The sequence below is a fragment of the Prionailurus bengalensis genome, chromosome B1 (genome assembly GCF_016509475.1).
Source record: "Prionailurus bengalensis isolate Pbe53 chromosome B1, Fcat_Pben_1.1_paternal_pri, whole genome shotgun sequence".
NCBI classification, from domain to species: Eukaryota; Metazoa; Chordata; class Mammalia; order Carnivora; family Felidae; genus Prionailurus; species Prionailurus bengalensis.
In genome coordinates, this window is record NC_057344.1 from 32,262,641 (window position 1) to 32,284,072 (window position 21,432).

A 21,432-nucleotide genomic window follows, 5' to 3' on the forward strand; every position below is an offset into this window, starting at 1 on the left:
ACATAGATAAATAGAGCCTATAGATCGAAGTGCATTTTTAATTTACTCTGTTTTTGCCCTGCTAGCACTTCTCTGTGTCCCTGTCAGCCAAGGGGCCGGCAGCGTTTCACAGCCCCCCCCCCCCCCCCCCACTCCATGTGGTAAGAGAGGTTGGAAATTCACACTGATGATGGTGGTTAATGATCTGGTTGGCCCTCGGAGGCAGTCTTGGTGCTGATCTTGGGCACCTCATTAGCTAATTGAGGTTTGCTTGGCTCGCGCCGAGGCCTGAAATGTCAGAGAACACCCAGGGAGATGGGGAGGAGGGAAGCCGGGATTCAACGTGAGGCTGAACCGACAGGATGCAAAACCAGCTGGTCAGTTGGGAAGTCAGTTTGGAACCAAAGTAAAGGTTGTCCAGTTCAACCTGGATGTTCTGACGGCCGAAAACTGGAGGCATTGACCGACTTTTCTTCTTTTGGCTTGGCGTTGACTAAGCACTGCTCATGATTTGTGCTTCAGACGTGCCCTTGATTAAACGAAGTCGTGTGTGTGCATGCGCGCGTGTGTGTATGCGTGTGATTTTTTTTTCCTGTCCGTATAGGCGACAGTGTATTTTACCATTGTCTTCTCATCTGGGATACACACAGAACCCCTCCCACAGTTTGCTGTGAAGTCTGGCAGGGGCCTGCCAAAAAACACTCAACATCAGAAATAGATGAGGATGCCTGATCAACTTCTCAGTTTAAAACATGCATCGCTAACCCGGTGTGGTCGAGATAGTCTGCTAGTTCTGATTTGGGTGGGGAGTGAGGAGAGGAGGGCAGGCAAGATAAAGCAGACATTACCCTCGGGACCTGGTGGTTTCCCATCCAACGGGAAGAACAGTGGGTACAAATGTGCGATCAATTCTCTGCAAGAGAAACTTCCATCTACATCCCACTTCTGTGTACTGATTAAAGCCCAGCCGTAGAGAATTCCTCTGCAAGTGGCAGGAAGCACAAGGGATACGGGGATTAGTGGTGGTCATGGGGGGACCCCTGGAGCTGTAGTGAGGGGGAGTGAGAACCTGTCGGTGGGGGGGGGGGAGTAGCCATGCAAATGGCTAGAAAGGACAAGGACAGTAGTGGAGACAGGAGGGGGAGGCCCTCGGAGGGGCTAGATTTTCCACCTTAGGGGATCTTCCCTTATTTTCTAGTAAACACATTGTGAGCATACTAATTTCTATAACTTCCATTTTCTCCACATAAGAAAATCAGTACCTCAGGTAACGAAATGGTGCCGCTTTGAAAACAGACAAGGCAATGATTGATTTAGAGCATTTTGTCACTAGGTCTGTTCTCCCTGCAGCCCTGGGCAGCTGTTTGTGTTTGCTGATTGATACCAAATGGGGCCTTCTCCCACACTCAGGGACTGCGAAGTCAGGCAACCTGGCGAGGCTTCGCTTTGGAGATCTGCAGCCCTTTGCCAGAAGCTAGAGAGGAAGTGCGGGAAGGCAGAAGGGCGGGTGCAAAGAGTGGGTGGAAGCAGAAGGTGGCATGGCCACTTGCCAACACTCTCTGCTCTTTACCAGCTCAGCCCAGTAGCTCAGTGCAGAGGGGTAGCCTTTGACCCAGGCGGCCGTTGGCAAATCTGGATAAGGCTTGAGACAACGTCTCTAAGGTTCAGAGCACAGGCCTAGGAGTTAGAGAAGACAGGACACAAATTCCACCTTTACTGCCTGGAACCACATTCGAAATGGGGATAAAACCCATATCGTGGGGTTGTAATGGGGATTAAACGAGCTAACGTATGTAAAAGGCCTGTAATACAGCAAGCCTTTGGTTAATTCTAACGGCGGCAATAACAATTTTCATTATTGAATATTATAGCCACTAAAAATACTGTTATTAAAGAAAAAGGATTCAGAAACTGCTGACGTTTTAATGCTACGTGGGAAAAAAAAAAGGTTTATGGAAGGATTCTAATTATACACACAGGTTTTCTCACATGTGGTTCTGGATAAAATGGTAATGTGAGTCCAAGTGTTTAATCTGCCCTCAGCCCCGGAAAATATCAGAGGATATTTTCAAGAAGACGACGACAACAACAACAACAAAAATAAGGGAACTCTAGTCTTCGTGTTTGAAGCCAGTTTGGTGTCATCAATATGCCAGAAATTGTGTCCTGGTGTGTGTGCAAACAGGGTTACGTTGGAGGATGTGTAGAAAGCTGCACCTGTCATTCCCCTCCAGGCCTCCTCTGACCCCCTACCCAAAGGGTAAGAACAAGCAACACAAGCAGAAACTTGATCTTGAATGGAGACCAGGGTACCTAGCAGTGCTACATCCAGAGAAGTTGTCATTTACATATGAGGGAGACAAAAAGATACTGTCTCATTGCAGGGGCTTGGATAGAATTCAGCTCTTCTTACTGCTGTAGCCTGACTGCTGGGGAATTGAACCAGTGAAAAACGTAAGGATGGAAAAGTTATGGTATCACAAGAGAGAAAGCAGTTAGAGTATTTCAATTATTGTCAATGTAATGGCAAAGCCTAATGTCAATGTGAAAATTAGTCTAAAAGAGACGGATCATAGAACGTCTAACGATAGTAATATTAGCTGAAGATGACAACCGAACAATCAAAATGTAGAAAGTATGAGGTAGAGAAATTAAGGGTGGACCAAATTCCTTCCGTGTGGAGGGGCTTACCGGACTCAAATAGTTAGAAAAAAAGATTTTCAGAGAAACCTAAAAGCACTGTTTTTAAAAATTTTTTTTTTTTTTTTTTTTTTTTAAATTTTTTTTTTCAACGTTTATTTTTATTTTTGGGACAGAGAGAGACAGAGCATGAACGGGGGAGGGGCAGAGAGAGAGGGAGACACAGAATCGGAAACAGGCTCCAGGCTCTGAGCCATCAGCCCAGAGCCCGACGCGGGGCTCGAACTCACGGACCGCAAGATCGTGACCTGGCTGAAGTCGGACGCTTAACCGACTGCGCCACCCAGACGCCCCGTTTTTAAAAATTTTTTAAAAATATTTATTTATTTTTGAGAGAGAGAGAGGGAGACGCAGAACCCAAAACAGGCTCCAGGCTCTGAGCTGTCAGCACAGAGCCCGACACGGGGCTCGGACTCACGAACCGCGAGATCGTGACCTGAGCTGAAGTTGGACGCTTAACCGACTGAGCCACCCAGGTGGCCCTAAAAGCACTGTTTTAAGTTAAAATAGGATGTGTATCTTTCTCATTACTAGAGAGAAATATAGCCATTAAAAAACTATCAGAAATACATGGAGAATGTGAAAGGACAAATTTATAGTAGCAATTATATATAGAATATGTTAAATAATATGATAAAAAAGATATATTAAATAATATACTTGAAGCATTACCCATGGAACACAGACAAAACTAATATGTATTAATTCAGAAAAAACTTAAATTCCAAAAGACAGATATTCTGCAGGCCACCTTTTAGAATCCAATGCAATTAGCTGGAATAAATAATTAACTAACAGCCAAGCGTCTCGGATATTTTCTTTGGAACAAAAGGAAGACAGAATTAGAAATATGACTATTCATGGGGCACCTGGGTGGATCAAGTCGGTTAAATGCTGACTCTTGATTTTGGCTCAGGTCATGATCTCATGGTCATGATCTCACGGTGTGGGACTAAGCCCCATGTTTAGAAATTCTAAATATACTGTGTAGAATCTGTGCTAAAACATTTAAAATCGTGATGAAATGCATGAATTGTCTAGAAGAATACAAATGATATTGAGAAATAAAGAACGAATCTAAGGTTTCTGATTGGCAACCTAATGGACATGACAATTCACAGAAAGCCACATCGGCTTGGGGTATCTTAAGTGGGAGGAGTCTATGGGCTATCCCGTGGAAATTTCCAGCCAATACTTGGGAGTGATAAGGCAGAATCTTAGGCAAGCTCTCTTGACTAGAGACAAAGGTTTGTGACAGTCGTCATGTAGCTTGACATGGAAATCATGGGGGCACTGATGAGGTGGTTGAGGGAGAATGTATAGCCAAACAGAAGACTGGCTTGGCAACAGTCATGGGGAGCAATAGCATTTATAAGATGGAGGAAGAACAGTCCTCAAAGTGGCCTGAGATGGCGTGACTAAGGAGGTAGAGTGAAACAGGCAGTGCACTTTCAGGAAAGGCGATGGGTGGAAGAATTTCCAAGGGGAGAGTATTTCCAGCATCAAATGCTAACTTGTCTTTATCATATGAGTGGAAAAGTTCCGGGGTGCCTGGGTGGCTCAGTCAGTTGAGTGCCCAACTCTTGACTTTGGCTTAGGTCATGATCCCAGGATCGTGGGATAGAATCCCATGTGGAGAACTCACCCATTCAGCGCTGGGTGTGGAGACTGCTTGGGATTCTCTCTCTCTCCCTTTCCCTTTGCCTCTCTCCCTATGTGCTCTCTCTGTCTCTCTCTCTCAAAGAATATATATATAAAAAAAGAAGAATGGCAAAGTTCCTCTTGGTTTGGTTAAAATGTTATTGGTGACTTTAATGAGAGAAATCTCACAGGGTTCTTCCAGACTTTTAGTCAAGAGAGAATATCCATGCTGTATAAATTTTACAAAGCATAGGATGAAATACAGAGAGCTTCTCAATTTATTTTTCAAAGCTCGTATAAAACACAAATTAACCAGAAGCTGGACAATACCAAGCACACAATCCCAATTATTAATATGGATACATAAACCCCCAGCAACGGTAATAGTAACTAATACTTGTTGAATGATTAGTATGTGCTAGGCACTATTCTCAATAGTTAAATGATTTAATCCTCACAGCAGGAATCTTAGGAAAATATTAACAAACTGTATTCAGAAATATACCATATCCGTGACGAAACACTTAATTGTGACAAATTGGGAAATCTCTTATCAAATATAATATATACTTGTCAAATGAGAAAATTCATGATTATAATTTCCTCGAATTCTAAAAAGTCCTGATAAAAAACCCTTATTGAAACATAATAAATAATTTGATGGTGAAATGTCAATGTCATTCCCATTTGGAGAAAAACAAGCAAGAATTTCCACAATCATCCTCATTTTTAGACCATTTGGGACATTTTAGCTAACATGAGAATGAGATTAAGAGAACTAGTTGGAATTAATATACAGACAAAATGATCCTCATCTGTTGATGCCATGAATGGATGGTCCTAAGAATGAACAGAAAACATTAATGACATCTGTCAGGGGTTTGGTTACAAAATAACAGATAGCCGCCCTTGGTTAAGAACTTTTCTGGGCCAAGAACTGAGCTGGGACATTATATAAATGGTTTTCTTTAATTTTGACAGCAAACCCATGAGATGGATTTTAAACAGAGGCTTAGAGAAATTAATGGTGGAGCTGAAATTCAAACCCAAGATCCATTTGACTCTAAAGCGGAATCTCTTAATGACTAGGCCATATACGACCACCCACTCCCTGCACGCTGCCTGCACAGACACATAAAAACCAAAAGTGTTTCTAGGCACTAGTAAAACTCCTAGAAAATGTGATGAGGGAGTAATCGTATTGACAAGAAAAATGATAACAAGTGAAATACAGACCAAAAAACAAAAAACGTATTACCTAGATGATGAGCAGTACACATTTTATTGGTGGACCTGGGAAAAAAGAAGAAGAAAGAGAATTCATATATGTTTGTATATGTATATGCAAATACCACACGCATTGCGTGTGTGTGTGTGTGTGTGTGTGTGCGTACTTATGGAATTGGGATGATCTTTTTACATATAATACCTGAGGACAAACTGGGATATGATATTATAGCATGGGGACATTCAGAGTGTTAAAAATATTTATACATAAAGTGTTTTTACAAGTAAAAAAAAAAGAAAAAGACTAATCCCCAATTGAAAGGACTATGGAAAGAATCAATAAGCAGTTCATAAAAGAAAAAAATTAAAATGATCAGCAAGTATAAGAAAAAGCTCTTCAGTTTCACTGATGAATGACGAAATAGACGTTAAAGTGACCACATGCACCGCTGGAGGGAATACAAATTTGTACAGTCTTCTGAGAAGAGTTCGGCAGGATGTGTGGAAGGCCTTAAACATAAATCATAGTTTTGGTCCAGTAATTCTAATTCTTGGAATTATCCAATTGAAATCATTAAAACTATACACAGCGGATAATTATGGCTCTGATTTTTATAATAGTGAGAAATTAAGGATCACGTTAAATGGCAAACGTTAGGAAGCCATTTAAATAAATTATAGGCCATGACATGGAAAAATATGCAGGAATTTTAAATAATGTTATAAAAGAATATTGAATAAGCTGGGGAAAAGTTTGATATGTTGCTAAATTGATAAAAAGTAGGTTATGTAACAGTGTGAATAATTTTAAGTATGCGTGCATGTTTAGATCTGTAGGGATATGAGCAAAAATGCTAACCCAGCTCATCTCTAAAATGGTGAGATTATGGATGATTGTATTTTTTATTTCCGCATTTAAATTTTTTGAATAATTCTTTTGAACCAAAGGTGTTGCTTTGATATTTAGAATAATAGCAACAAATATTCATAAAACATATGTGCAAAAAGGAAGATTAAAAAAGGAAGTACACCCTCCTGTGTTTACTGCTGCCTAATGGGAGTGCGGGTGATTATTTTTTTATTCTTGGCATCTTTTTTCTTTACTTTGATCATGCATTAATTTTGAAACTACAAAATTTAAACAACAGGCTTATAAGAACTCAAAGAAGACAGGAAGAAGGAGAAAGGATAAGGGAATCCGCTCCAAAAATTCTTTAGCATGGTAGAAATGGGGAGATGTGTCATTCATTCACTCTGTCCCTCATTCATTTTACAAATTGCTGATGCCAAGTGCCTACTATGTGCCGGGCACTGTCTTCGACAATGAGAACACGGTGGCAAAGCAAAGCATGTGTCCTGATTCTATGGGACTTTCAGCATATGGTGGAGCCTGACAGTATACGAATGTACGTGTAGCAAAATGTAATGGGAAATTCTGAAAGTGTATTGCATAAGAACAGGGCTTTGGGAGAATAAATTCACAGAAGGTTTGTATATGTATGAATGGAAATATTTAGGAGAATAAGAAAAGCTGATAATTAGGAGAATTACTAGATGATAAAGGTATACTTGGGAAACGGAAGAGGGGGGAAGAGAAAAAGCATGTAAGGGTAGTTTATTGTCTTTGTAGAAAACGGGGAGATGGTCGATTGTGTAATATTTCTGGTTATTTGCGAGTGAGCGGAGAATGAGAAGTTGTATGCACTTAAGGCAGAATGGTAAAGTAAATGTAATAATCCCGAAATTCTGAAATATCGTTTGAATGCAAAGACACTAAACTACCGTGAATTCCAAACTTACAAATGTGAATTAACCAATGTCAACAGCAAAAAATTCCTTAATGAATTGTATCCATTATGTATCGATTCTCAGGTAATACCAGAACCTTTCTCTTTGCGGGTGGAAGACTTACTGAGAAGCTCTGCTTTATGACCATGAAACATACTCAAAAAGAGGACTTTTATTTTTCAGCATTAAATGAACCCACCATAGACTACGGTTTCCAAAGACTGCAGAAAGTCATTCCAAGGCATCCTGGGGACCCAGAGAGATTAGCTAAGGTAAAAAAAAAAAGCTTTGGAAGTTGACAGGTGAAAACCTTATTGTAGGATTTCAGCAAACGTAGATGAATCCAGAAAATTAATACCTGAGGGAATATGAAATCTGAAAATTTTGTCCTCAAAAACAGATACACTACAAGTATCCAGCTTATAAAACATTGCCAACTTTATGAAAATAAATAATTGTATAATTGCTTAAAAATGTAAGTCCTCCCTTTTTTGTGTTTCAGTCTAATTTTATGTGCCTATAGTTGGAAGGGCACATTAACCCACAATCAGCTATTCATAGAGGCACCACCCCGTATGTGGGTATTTTGTGAAGTGAAAAATGCCTTCATGTAAAATTTCTGTGAAATGAATCACTTTTAAGTGAACTTGCTTATGGACAATTATGTCATGAACTTGGCCCATTATTTTAGCTTTCCGTATTGAAAAGCACATTAATTTATTAGACATTCAATTAAGGAGACATTATTCAACTTTAACGTCTCTACTCGCATTTTGAGTACACACGTTATAATATGCCGTGTTCTCTTCTCTGTACTGTGAGTAAAATTCAAGTACCACATTCGCTTCTCCATCACACCTTTATTTCTCCTCTTGGAAAAATCCCCAGCCCCACCATTAAATTAGATGATATCTGGAAAGTAGGTTAATAGCAATTTAAGAGGCTGTTCAAAGCAGGAGGTGGAAAAGACAAAATGAGACGAAAGGGATTACTGATTACTAATTCTCTCTGGTTAAAGTGAACAGGGGGAAATATTATTGAAAGAATTCATCTTTATTAGAATAAAATTTTGCAGAAGGCCCTGCCAAGATCATTTCAGTATTACGGACAACTCCTTGGCAAGCAGCTAAACTCAGGCCAGTCAATCATTTGAAGAATTTCTGGTTAATTAGAGTACCAGATCTTATAAATGGAATGGTCTGAAAGTTTTTAATGGCACTTCCCAGACCTTATTAATTTTAACCAGCTCCACCTCGAATCTGGTTGCGTTTTGTTTTTGGTAGTGCAATCATGTATGGAACCGTTTTATCTAGATGGATTCCGTGTAGATACATATTTATAGCGGGATTTATACGTACAGGTATATTCTGCCTGTCACACCAATTATACAGGACCCCTTAGCCAGTGACTTATATTTCAGGGAGGATGTCTGGACTTTTGATTTTTATGCATAATTTTCCTTTGTGTTTGCCACTGGGGGGGGGTTACCTTCGCTCATCCCTTACCCTTTCTTCCCTTTTCCTAGGAAATGCTGTTGAAAAGAGCTGCGGATCTGGTGGAGGCCCTCTATGGCACACCACACAATAACCAGGTTAGACGTTGACCTCTTACACTCAGTAGAGCTTGAGTCTTTGTGTTGAATAAAAACACTCACCTCAACCTGCCATTCTGTAGGACATCATTTTGAAGCGGGCCGCAGACATCGCGGAAGCCCTGTACAGCGTCCCCAGGAATCCCAGCCAGATCCCAGCTCTCTCCAGCTCTCCGGCTCACGGTGGCATGATGGGCATCAATTCGTACGGCAGCCAGCTTGGCGTCAGCATCTCAGAGTCAACACAGGGAAATAATCAAGGTACAGCCTTTCCCGGAGGCAGGCTTCAAGCGCCTTCTCCATTTAAAACGTTGGTTCTGCGTTGAGTGGAGGGAGGTGAAGCTTGATTCATGTACCATCAGAAAAGCGTGTCCTCCCCTTCCCGATCACATATTGGATTATCTCAACATGATAGGTGATGTTTTGTTAGATTTGGGGCTTTTTAGGTCCCGGGTTGAATCCCCTTAATTGAAGATATTTAAGGTTAGGAGGGACTGTTACTTATTTAGAATGGTTTCGGCTTCCTGAAACTAGACTTACAGGTACTCTTTGACTCAAATGTGCACTTCTGCTCTTGGGATCATCAGCTCGAATAGTGAAAGGAGGCTGAGTCATTGCCATTATCGTTTATTTATTATGCACAACCCTCTCTTCCTAGGAGCCAAGGGTGAGTGGCTTGGCTTTATTTGGTGACTTCTATGTGTGTATTATCTCATATACAAATACATAGCAGCACATTCTCTAGTTAACAGTGCTTTCTGCACCTGAAGTATATCGTGTAAAGATTTTTGTCACCGAGGTCGATTTTATTAAGGTGCTACGTTTATCACAAATCATGTTTTAAAAGGAACAAATTTCCTAATCATGTCCCTAACTTTGGGATAGCTTTGTTTCCAATTTCATTCATCCATCGGAAGGCAATGCCTCATTTTCATGCCCAGGCTGCGTTTTTCTTATAGAAGGGTGGGTGTGGACGTATTATAGCCTTCTTCTTCTTCCTCTTCTTCTTCTTCTTCTTCTTCTTCTTCTTCTTCTTCTTTTTCTCCTCCTCCTCCTCCTCCTCCTCCTCCTCCTCCTTCTCTGATTTGGGTCATTTTTACATAGCTTTAGAGACTGTTATCCAAAATGGATTATTTCAGGATAGGTTAGGTGATGTCTCCGTGCTGGGGTTTCAGAAGTATGAGAACCCTGCCATCCCTTCCCATCCCTCCCACAGACCTGATCTCCCTGCACTCGATGGCGGATGCTTCCAAGTCTTTGGCCAAAGAATGGCACATTTAGATGAATTTAACAGCAATTTTTAAATGAAGATGTTCCCCACTCCCACCCAGGGCATGGTAACAACCTTGAACTCACGTTCCCAAAGCTATGATCTGCAGAGTCCTGGTGGCCCTTGGGAGGTGATCAGGATCCCTTTTGCCCACCGCTCCCGGGAAAGATACTGTGGTGTGTTAAATTTGGGAAACACTAGGTTAGCGGATGTAAACTGGTTTGCTTATTCTCTAGGCCCCACATACGCGAAAAGACAAGGGATAGCTACGGTACACAACTTGACCCCAGAATGCCTTCCTCAGTGACACCCTGGAGATCTCACAGGACTTGACGTGAAGGATGATTTGGGAGCTGTCACTGCACCCAACCGCTAGTCACTACTCCTCGGTGTGAGCCGGAGATGTTGACTGCAAAGGGGGACCAAGAGGAAGGAGGGGCTGTCAGGGACATGGCCTGGTTGTAGGATGGGGAAGGGAGAGGAGGATAGAAGGCTGAAGACAAAGTGCAGACATTCCACCCTGCCCAAGGGTGGCTCCGGGGGGGTTTCTGCCATCTGGGGGCCACGTGGGCCCACGCCGCCATGTTTGGCCTGTGCTGGCTGCGTGTGCCGGTTCCTTTACCTGGGCTTTCTCCTTGCTGTCCAGGGTACATCCGCAACACAAGCAGCATCTCTCCGCGGGGCTACTCTTCCAGCTCCACCCCCCAGCAGTCTAACTACAGCACCTCCAGTAACAGCATGAACGGCTACAGCAACGTCCCCATGGCCAACCTGGGCGTCCCCGGGTCACCAGGATTTCTAAACGGCTCCCCCACAGGCTCCCCGTATGGAAGTAAGTGCCCCTTCCCTCTGTCCGGCTCTCCCTGTCTCTCTGTCCCTGGGCTTTACTGTTCACCCTTTTGAGGGAGAGTTGCATCCCTACATCTGACTGACTCGTGGAGGAGGAACCCAGTTTCCCGAGGAAATGTCCTTCCTGCCCTCTGCTCTTCGCCGTTGGTTGGACTTTGGTGCACTTGGTTGCTCAAAGCCTTCTGAAGGAAAGACAAAGAGGGAAGATACTTGCTTTTTGCAGAGAAAGGGCAATGCGGCTCATATGGACAGGAGAGGGGAATTGAGATTCCATTTCAGCTACCATTATGCACACTCTCAATTAGGCACTTTGGGATGTAATGTTTTATTTAATCCTTATAAGAACTTCCTCCTTGTTGTGGGTGAGGAGGTTCAGGCGCACAGCAGTTGACTTATCCGAGATCACACAGCGAGGATAGAGCCGGGCCATCATATGAACACAGAATTTGTGGTTTGGTTGATTTGTGTATCACACCATGCTCCCATGTTGCTTTGTTACATGGCCCTGTCCTCCTTACGTACCTTCCGAGAGATGGAATTTAGCTGCTCATGAGAGAGTGTTGTGAGACGGATCTCTTAATCCTATTATGGGCTAGCTAGATGTCCTAGGGGGTCGTGAAAACTCTTTTGGGTTGCTTCGCGGGCTAAGCAACCTGAGAGAATATGTGTTCTTCAGACCTGCCTGGGGGATACTTCAGGCCAGGGGAGAAGCCGCCATGGAGAGTCTGTGTGAGCGAGTGGAATGTTCTTGAAATTCTGGCTCCAATTGCAAGGCTCTACAGCAGGCCCTCTGTTCACCAGAATGGTTCCCCCAGGCCAGGGCCAAGGGCAAGTCAAGGGCGGCACACAGCTCAGGCTGTGACATGCCAAGGATCTGGAGGCTGCCTTTCACAGCCTTGTGGTTCTCTGTGGACACACACCCATGAGTTATTTCTGTGTTATCTGTTCAATTCATTACCTTCAACAGTCTACTCAGTGTGATAAGGACGTAGTAACCAAGTAGCAGAGAGACTAGAGGTTGGTTCTTCTACTACAACTAAAATCGTACTGCTGTAAAGACATGAGTTCTGTGTCTGTCATGTCCAATGGCCTGGATCAATTCGATCATGGCGGTCTAGATAAACAAACTATCGCTTTCTTGATTTGTTTAGTTCTTTACTTGTTTTTACCTTATCTTCTTCCAAAAATATTTGGGGGGATATTAATAGTGAGATGAATGCTTTGAAAGTATAAAATAATGACCTCCAGAAACTGAGATAAAATTTAAAAATATGGATAGATCATGGCGGTCTAGATAAACAAACTATTGCTTTCTTGATTTGTTTAGTTCTTTACTTGTTTTTACCTTATCGTCTTCCAAAAATATTTCGGGGGGATATTAATAGTGAGATGAGTGCTTTGAAAGTGTAAAATAATAACTATAAGAAACTGAGATAAAATTAAAAAATATGGATAGGAAAATTAGACGAATCCAAGGACTAACCTGGATGCTCTTCAGTCTATTCAAGAGAGCCATAAACTTGGTTCGGAGGCTTACAAGATGGGAAAGCAAAGAGAGAAACGTTACTCGTCATAAGATTTTGTGTCCACACATTTCTTGGTGTGGGGCGGGGGGGAGCTCTGAAGAAACCTGATTTTTCTGTTGCTGAGATCTTGGAGAGATATCTCCCATGCATCACTGTGTAGAAGGGACCACATCTCCAATAGCCCCTACAAGCGATACAAAGGCAAGAGAGCCATTGTGTAAAGAATGTCACATAATAATGGTGACCACAAGAGTAACTCACAACCGCGTTCCACTTTACAGTCTAAAAAGCATGTTCACATATAGACCCCAGTGGGATCCCCACAACAATTTATGCCATGGCTATGATTGTAATTATTATTATCATTTTCCCTTTAAGTTATCAAGGGATATTAAATGACTTACTCAAGGATTTGTAGCCAATAAATCATAAAAATAGGACTAGAAATATGTCACCAGGTTCAGAATACCATGTTCTAAAATTATTCAATACTGTAGGAAATACTTTTTGTATTTATAATACATTATTAGACCAAACAGCATGAAATTACTTTTTCCCCCCAAATAGGTTCATATGTTCAACATACATTTATCAATAAAAATCCATGTATAAAGCTGAACCATATTAATTGTCATTTTTGTAGCTCAACAATGGTCAATATAATAATATAGTATGTAGTGTGGTGAGGAGGGAGAGAGACCAAAAGAAAGGCAGGGGTGGATGAGTAGGGTTGAGAGAGAGAGATAGAGGCAGGGAGACATATATATATATATAGAGAGAGAGGGACAGAAAGAGACAGAGACACAGAGAGGGACAGAGAAAGATAGGGATAGAGATAGAGAGTGACAGAGAGAGAAAAGAGGAACAGCTAAATGAATATGCCCACTGGGTAATTGCTTGTTTCTTATTAGCTAATTCATTTGGTCGGGAGCTTCCTTTCCCACTGCAACAGTGACAACTTCCTTCCACTATCCTTTCTTGATCATTCGATCCCACTGCCACAAGAAAAATGATAACACCCAATTCTTCAAATCACCCATTAAAACAAGATGGCTTCTAAAGACCAGAAAGAGGCACCCTGCCCAACGGGAGTAGGGACACACGACAGAGAACCTTCTCCTTGCTCCTCCTGGGTCTGTGTGATCTCTCGCACGGTTATTTTCTGAAGGAGGGTCCGAAGCAGTTGCAAACCGAGAATGGATTCCAAGCAGTGCATTCATTACAATAAAACCCCCTACTGCAAAAATACTGAATACCCCATGGAGTTCATTACAATAGCATCTGACCTGTATTTCTAGCCAGCTAAGTCTTAACTTCTCTGGGAAATATAAAAAACAGCCCAGGGGAAACCATTTTGTCAATTCACTTGCTTGTGTCTGAAAACTCCAGTCTATGATTTTTCGTTTTCTTTTTTAAGCGATGCTGATGCAGCCGGGCCCTGCCCCGGAGCAATCACTTGCCAGAGACGTTAAGAAAATAAATAAATAAAAAGCCAAGCCTCTCGGTCAAGTTGATTTGCATGATGTCCATCGCAGAGTATCAAAAACCTGCGTCTTCACTGCTTTCGCTCTCACACTGCTTCAAAAATGGCCGGACAGATGTTTTTTCAATTTCACATACAAACTTCACTTCCTGGCGGTAGCATGTGTGCCAAGTTCCAGCTCAGTGCAGGTTTTTATGGCTGAATTCTAAACCCCTGACAATAGGGGGTTATAATGAAATGCCGACAGACCCCTTAGCGCCAACAAATGCAATGGCTCGATGCAAAGGAGGATATGTGCCCGGTGAGTTCCAGCTGGGCCTATGCAGGCCAATCAATCCTTGTAAGAAGAAAAGTGGTTTTTCCTTAACTCCCCATGTTCACAGAGATTTGGGGGCCAGACGGACTTGCCTTTACTTTGGCCTCTATCCATAGAGAGAGAGTTGTCCAGAGAAATTCTCAGTTGCAAGTGGATGTGATCAGCTTTCCTAAAATGGCGCCCGCTGGTGTCCCCAAAGATGGTCCACTCAACAGGCTTGCGACGCTTGTGGGACCACTTCTTCCAAAGCAGGGTAGCCATCGAGCAATTCCAAAGATTGGGGCAGAACCTATACGGGCAGAAATCCAACCCGTGCTCAGGGACTCCTACTTCATTTACATAGTTTTCGCCTGGGCCCTGGGGCGCAATATTTTTATGTTTTCAACAACAGATATCAAGACATTTTCTATGGTAGAGTATTAAATGATTATTATAGGAAATTTAGAACATATGGAAGTAGTTTCAGAAAGAAAGCGTACTCCCACCATAAAAAACAACCTTGTTAACATTTTGACATATGTCTATTGTCTTTTACTCCGGGAAGGAAAAAGAAACCCTGTTACAATAGTAACATTCTCATTATACACAATTTGAAAAGCAAGTATATGTAAAAAGGAAAAGAGAAATGACACGCTTTATTTCCGTGCAGGGACAACCGCCAGTTAGCTTTTAAAGGATAGCCTTCTAGTCATGGATAGATACATTTTGAAAATTGCAGTGTCTTCTCTGATGCACAACAAATGGAATTCTGCCAGGGGATCAATGGAAGAGGGAGTAAAAGAAAAGTGGCAAAATTATCAAAGTCACAGATTGGAAGCTAGGCTCCATAAAATCTGTCAATGATGCAGACCTGGGTCCTGAGAATGGAGAACAGACAGAAGGAGTGATGTTTGCCTTGCGAAGTTCACTATAATCAATAAGCTTTTCCCGGGATTTTGAAAATTTATCAGTGTCTGCTTTTTTTGTAGCAGAAACGTTAACAGGCAACCTTGTTTACAGGTAGTAAAGCCTTAAATCAAAGAGGAGCATTAACAGCCAGGAAAGCTATTAGGCCTAGTGCTAAGGATTATATAATTTTTAACCAAAAAAAAAAAAAAAAAAAAAAAAAGGAGATTTTCCATTTGTTCCTTTTAACAGCTTTTATTGGTTTCTGCTACATCAAAATTAATGCATGTTCATCATAGAAGATTTTGAAAATATGAAGAAGTTGAAGGAATAAATTTAAGAACATTCATAATCCATCGGCCAGAGATAACATTGTTAAAAGTTTTGATGTATATCGCATCCTTCTAAATTTTTGCTTTGTACGTGTTCTTAGAAAATAAAATTGAGGGGCGCCTGGGTGGCGCAGTCGGTTGAGCGTCCGACTTCAGCCAGGTCACGATCTCGCTGTCCGTGAGTTCGAGCCCCGCGTCAGGCTCTGGGCTGATGGCTCAGAGCCTGGAGCCTGTTTCCGATTCTGTGTCTCCTTCTCTCTCTGCCCCTCCCCCATTCATGCTCTGTCTCTCTCTGTCCCAAAAATTAAACGTTGAAAAAAAAATTTTTTTTTAAAAATAAAAAGAAAAGAAAATTGGGTTGGGGCCCCCGGGTTGCTCAGATGGTTGAAGGCCTGACTCTTGATTTGTTAGGGTCTTGATTTGTCAGGTCATGAACCCAGGGTCATGGGATTGAGCTCCGTGTTAAGCATGGAGCCTGCTTAAGATTCTCTCTCTCTCTCTCTCTCTCTCTCTCTCTCTCGGGGCTCCTGGGTGGCTCAGTTGGTTAAACGTCCAACTTGTGCTCAGGTCATGATCTCACAGTTCATCAATTCGAGCCCGGCGTTGGGCTCTGTGCTGACAGCTCAGAGCTTGGAACCTGGAACCTGCTTCAGATTCTGTCTCCCTCTCTCTCTGCCCTTCCCCGGCTCACACTCTGTCTCCGCATCAAAAATAAACAAACGTTAAAAAAAAATTAAAAGATTCTCTCTCCCTCTCCCTCTGCTCCTCTCCCCTGCTCACATGCTCCCTCTCTCTAAAATTAAAAAAAAGTTAATCATTAAAAAAATGAAATTGGGGTTGATGTATATGTTATGATGTAATTTGTCCTATTCATCTGAGGAGGCATATCTTTCCATGTCGGCAAATATTCTTCTCCAACATTAGTTTTAATATTTGTGTAGCATTCTATTTTATAGACTTAATATAGTTTACCCCGTTGCTTGGTCATTTCCATTATTTCCCAATTTTTCACAATTATAAAAATGCCCTTGGATCGATTTTTTTTTTTTTTTTGCAAATTTATGATTATCTCCTTGGGATTAACTTCTCAAAATTAAATTGCTGGGTTAAAAAATAGGCACATTTTAAAATACTTTGATTTTATTTTTTTAAAAAAAATTTTTTTTTTTCCAACATTTATTTCATTTATTTATTTTTGGGACAGAGAGAGACAGAGCATGAACAGGGGAGGGGCAGAGAGAGAGGGAGACACAGAATCGGAAACAGGCTCCAGGCTCTGAGCCATCAGCCCAGAGCCCGACGCGGGGCTCGAACTCGCAGACCGCGAGATCGTGACCTGGCTGAAGTCGGACGCTTAACCGACTGCGCCACCCAGGCGCCCCCTTTTTTTTTTTTTTTTTTTAATTTTTTTTTTTCAACATTTATTTATTTTTGGGACAGAGAGAGACAGAAAAATACTTTGATTTTAAATACACATTGCCAAAGTCCCCCCAGAGAGATGAAACCTTCCCTTAATAAAGGAAGAGTATCTGTTTCCCTGCCCTGTTCCTTTCTCCTTAATCTTTGGCAGTTTGGTAAAGTGGAAAGTAACCTCTCATGACTGTTCTAATTTGCATTCGATTACTAATCAGTTTGAACATGTTTTAGGCCTATGAAAGTCTTTTGGTCATTTTCACTCATGTCTCACTCATGTTTGTGACTTTGCTTTTCCGATCCTTTGCCCATTTTCCTCATTGGGATGTTTTTCTGTTTTCTAATTGATTTATAACAGCCTATTAGCTATTGAGGATAAGAACATATCTAAATAATTATGATAAAGATTTTTCCTAATTTGTCATTTGCCTTTTCTCTGCGTGTTAAGGAAGTTTTGCGTCATGGGGCAAATCTGTTCCGTGATGTTCTGTTTAGGCTTTGAGGTTGAAAGGATTATGTAGATTATATAACCTTCCTAATTTTTCTACTAGCGCCTTTATAATTTTGTTTTAGCAAATAACTCATTAATCCACTTACATTACTTTAGTGTTTAACACGAGGAAGCACTTTAAATTTTGTCTCTGGGGGGCTTGTATATTGTTCCCATGCATTTATGTCCCCATTAATTTGAAATGTCGCCTTTATTAAGTTTCAGTTCTCATATATATCCAGGTCTGTTTCTGGCCTCTATTTTCTCCAAGGATTTGTCTGCCTGTTTCTACACTCATATAACACTGACTTCATTGATGTAGATTTTTCGTAAGATTCAATATCTGTTAAGATAAATGCTTTCTTAGTACTTTTGAAGTATTAACAGAACTTTCTGGCTCTTACAGGGTTGTTGTTTTTTAAGTAGATAAACATAACGATTGGGTTTGTGGACATAAACAAATTAAAATTCCTCTTGGGATTTTTGTTATAGTTGCATTAAATTTTAAATTAAGTTGGGTATTTAGCATTTCACAAAAATTTCCTAAAAGGTATTTTAATTGGGCATATTATAACTGTGCTTATTCAACTCTGCAACAATTGTTGCATGTTACTTAGCGAAGTTTGAGGCGACTCTTTCATGGAGAGGCAGCCACATTTGACCTAATGAATCTACTTTAGCTTGAGATCTGTTGTTTAGAAAAGAGGTATTTGTAAAAGTGAATCAGATGCTGAATATAAATGGAATCAAGGGTGTATATGTGTGCCTAATGTTATAAAAACCCTCCTCTATCATGGTGTAGGAGGAGAGGTGGTGCTTTTGCAGACTCAGAAGTCAAGGCGCCATCTTGGTGCCTGCATGGTTCACATGGAGTGGTGGAGATTGGACTGTGATCGGAATCAGGGCCTCCGGAGTCTCAGCTTTTCTTTGGCCTCTAATTGTGTGCCTTCCAGAAAGGGGAAAGGTCCCCGACTTCATTTTATTGATGTGAAAGCCAATGCTGGAAGAGGAGATTTTGCTTGAGAGTATGAATATAATCCACTCCCAATGGTTAGCCCTGTGTCCTATTCTGTAATAATAGTGAATTAGCCCAATTTTTTCTTCAGTTTAATCTTCAAGTATGATGTGAGATTCTTCCAAGACTTCATCCTCCTTTCCAATTTTTTCTCTTGATTCCTATTACTTGCGGAAAGACAGACGTGTACTCAGATGCGTCTTTCTGCGCTTAAATCAGGACTACATAAGGATGAGCAGTTTTTAGATAAAGCTCTTTTTTTGAGGTCTTTGGTTTGTAGTTTAGCTATAAAAGACATCATATTGCAGGGATGCTATATGGTGATTTTATATATGTAATTGTGTGACCATAGCCCAAAGTGTATCTTCATATGGAGGTAGAAAATATGGAGAGACAAGAAACGAGAATGGAGTCTTACAGAGGACATCAGAACAGTTGACCTTCAATTCACCCTGTACTTGGTCTTTGAACCATAAGTCACATACATGTCCTCACTTTCAAAGTTTACTTTGTTGGGTAGCTGGGCCACTGAAGATACGAAGCAGAAGTTAGCACTCCTAGCCTTGACCATTAGGTTTCAGTAATTCCTTCACCACCTCATAGGACAGTTCAGAATTCTGGAGACGGTGCTGAAATGAGTCCCTGGAACTTGACCTTATTCTCCAAGATGCTGTATCTGCCAATTTTACCCTTGTGAACTGGAGATTACCCCTTACTTGAGCTAGTTGAAGAGAAAAGATAAAATTATCTTCTTGTATGATGTAACTTGGTGGAGTATCTGACATTAAGAGGTAGGGCATTTCATTGTGGAAATTGCCTTTATTGTTCTTGGAAATTACAACACTTAGCTTTTGGCTTCCTTTAAGTAATTTTAGTGTTAATATTGGTGTTTTTTTTCTACACATTACATCAGAGGGGCCTAACTTGCAACTTCATTTCCCAGGGGCTTTGAAAGTAGAGAGAGAGAGAGAGAGAGAGAGGGAGGTAATCTCCTAGATGTTAATAAACGTTTACATTTAATGAGGCAGTGGCCCATAGAGATGGTACTCTCAGAGATGTTAACCCTGTAGATGAAACCTCTGGAGCGCTGAGAATTACCAGGGAAATACAGAGCTCCCAGCCAGGACTTCTTTTTAGGGTGAAAAAGAGGTTTCCATTCTTGAGTAGATTTGATGATTTTGCCGATGTTGGTCTTAGGGTTCTCTTGTCAAGCTTCTAGTCGTGAGCAAAGACCTATCATCATATTACCTCCTGCTGCTGTCTTCCTGACTCCCTGGCAGAAGAGGACTCTGTCTGCTGAGTCTCCTTAGCATCGTGTATGTTCCTCCAGTAGGACTGTGAACCTGTTCATTGTTTTGTCTGTGTGTTCCCTCCACTGGGCAAGGCGGGGACATTGTTGCATTCTACTTTATTTTGAATCCCCAGAATCTGGGACAATGCCTGGAACCAATGAGTAATGTGTGTTGGTTGTATGTCCTGAAGAAAGGACTTCATTCCTAGGTTTGTCCCTTCCTAAGAGGATTGTGCCTTTGCTTTCCAGTCATGTCATCAAGTCCTACTGTTGGATCTTCTAGCACGTCCTCCATCCTTCCATTTTCCTCTTCAGTTTTTCCTGCTGTCAAACAGAAGAGTGCCTTTGCCCCTGTCATCAGGCCACAAGGCTCCCCTTCACCTGCCTGCTCCAGTGGCAATGGAAATGGATTCAGAGGTAAGCAAAGGTACCACTTTGGTACCGCCATGATTAGATGGGCCACAGGGCCAGCAGAGTAAGAGCAAACAGCACAGCATCATTCCCCATCTTTAACCATGTACCTACAAAGAGGTGCTTTGGTGTTTTCACCATGGGTCACAGATGGCTTGTACAACTGAGCTTGTACTCCATCCAAGAGCAAGATGGAGGAAAAGAGAGAAGTCGGACAGCTCTTCGAGGTCACAGAGTTAACTATGATAGAACCATATACACCCTCCGGGAGTGTCTGGACTCCCCAGACCTTTGGTTTCCACAGGGCCGTGTCACCGTTTCCCAGAAGGTGCCTCGTTGCCACATCAGATACCGTATGGTGATTGCTGCTTACCTGTCTTGCCGTCTACGCTGCATACGTATTCCCATGGCACAAATGGACAGGATCCATTGGGAGCAACCAGCCCATTGTGAGAGTTCTGGTTACATGCCAGTCAGATTGATAGCAGGTGCCTGATCAGGGGTGGGGCAGGAAAGAAAGAAAGAAAAAAGACATACACCGTCTAAGAACAAAAATGAATATCGCCCATCCAACCCATTTTTGAGCAATGTCTGAAAATAGAGTATGACATAACATTACACAAATGTGATGAGTGCACGAGAATCTAATCATCTCGCTGTGAATGGGAGCCAGCTGATGGCAAAAGAGCAAATTGGAACCTGCTGAACACCATGGATCCTGACGACCCACATTATTTTTAGGCTCTTTTTCATGTCTTGACATGAAAACATTCACGACTAGCGGCATTGGCTAAAACCGAGCAGGGCAGAGGTTTGGTTAACCCCTTATGGATCAGAGCTTCTGAGCTCAGCAGAACCTCAGATGACCTGTGCCGTCCCCAGGACGGCATCTGCCTAGTAGCTTTATGATTATGCGTAGATTCCTGACCCTCTGGGTCACCTGTGAGGGTTCATCTGCCAGTTGTGGCCGAGCAGAGCTCTGGGAGGCACGGTAGGTTCCTGTCCCATTCTACCATAAGAGACAGTGGTGTCTCCTCAAAGTCCAGTGACTGGACAGACAAACTGTGAAACGGGAACTGGAAGCTCAGCCCTAAGAAGAGGTCCCTGAAAATTCTTTCACTTTCAACGAGACAAGCAGCTGGGAAACATGCCATCCAACGTGTGAGTAGTTGGAAACATCTGTATATTTGAGGGGGACAATATAGATCTGTTTGGTTCTAATCTA

The 21,432-nt window shown here is 41.8% G+C and overlaps 1 protein-coding gene across 2 annotated transcripts in view; it reads left to right on the plus strand.

The window, feature by feature from the left end:
- The window catches only part of EBF2 (EBF transcription factor 2), a 199,112-nt gene that overhangs the window by 171,300 nt on the left and 6,380 nt on the right, over window positions 1–21,432 (plus strand). Inside the window, exons 11-15 of one of the 2 annotated variants that reach the window (XM_043561372.1) lie at window positions 7,519–7,607; window positions 8,861–8,926; window positions 9,010–9,187; window positions 10,843–11,028; window positions 20,046–20,213. In XM_043561372.1, coding sequence (XP_043417307.1) covers window positions 7,519–7,607; window positions 8,861–8,926; window positions 9,010–9,187; window positions 10,843–11,028; window positions 20,046–20,213 — 687 coding nt within the window. The remainder of the gene's footprint in view (window positions 1–7,518; window positions 7,608–8,860; window positions 8,927–9,009; window positions 9,188–10,842; window positions 11,029–20,045; window positions 20,214–21,432) is intronic. The other variant, XM_043561378.1, reaches the window with a different exon arrangement.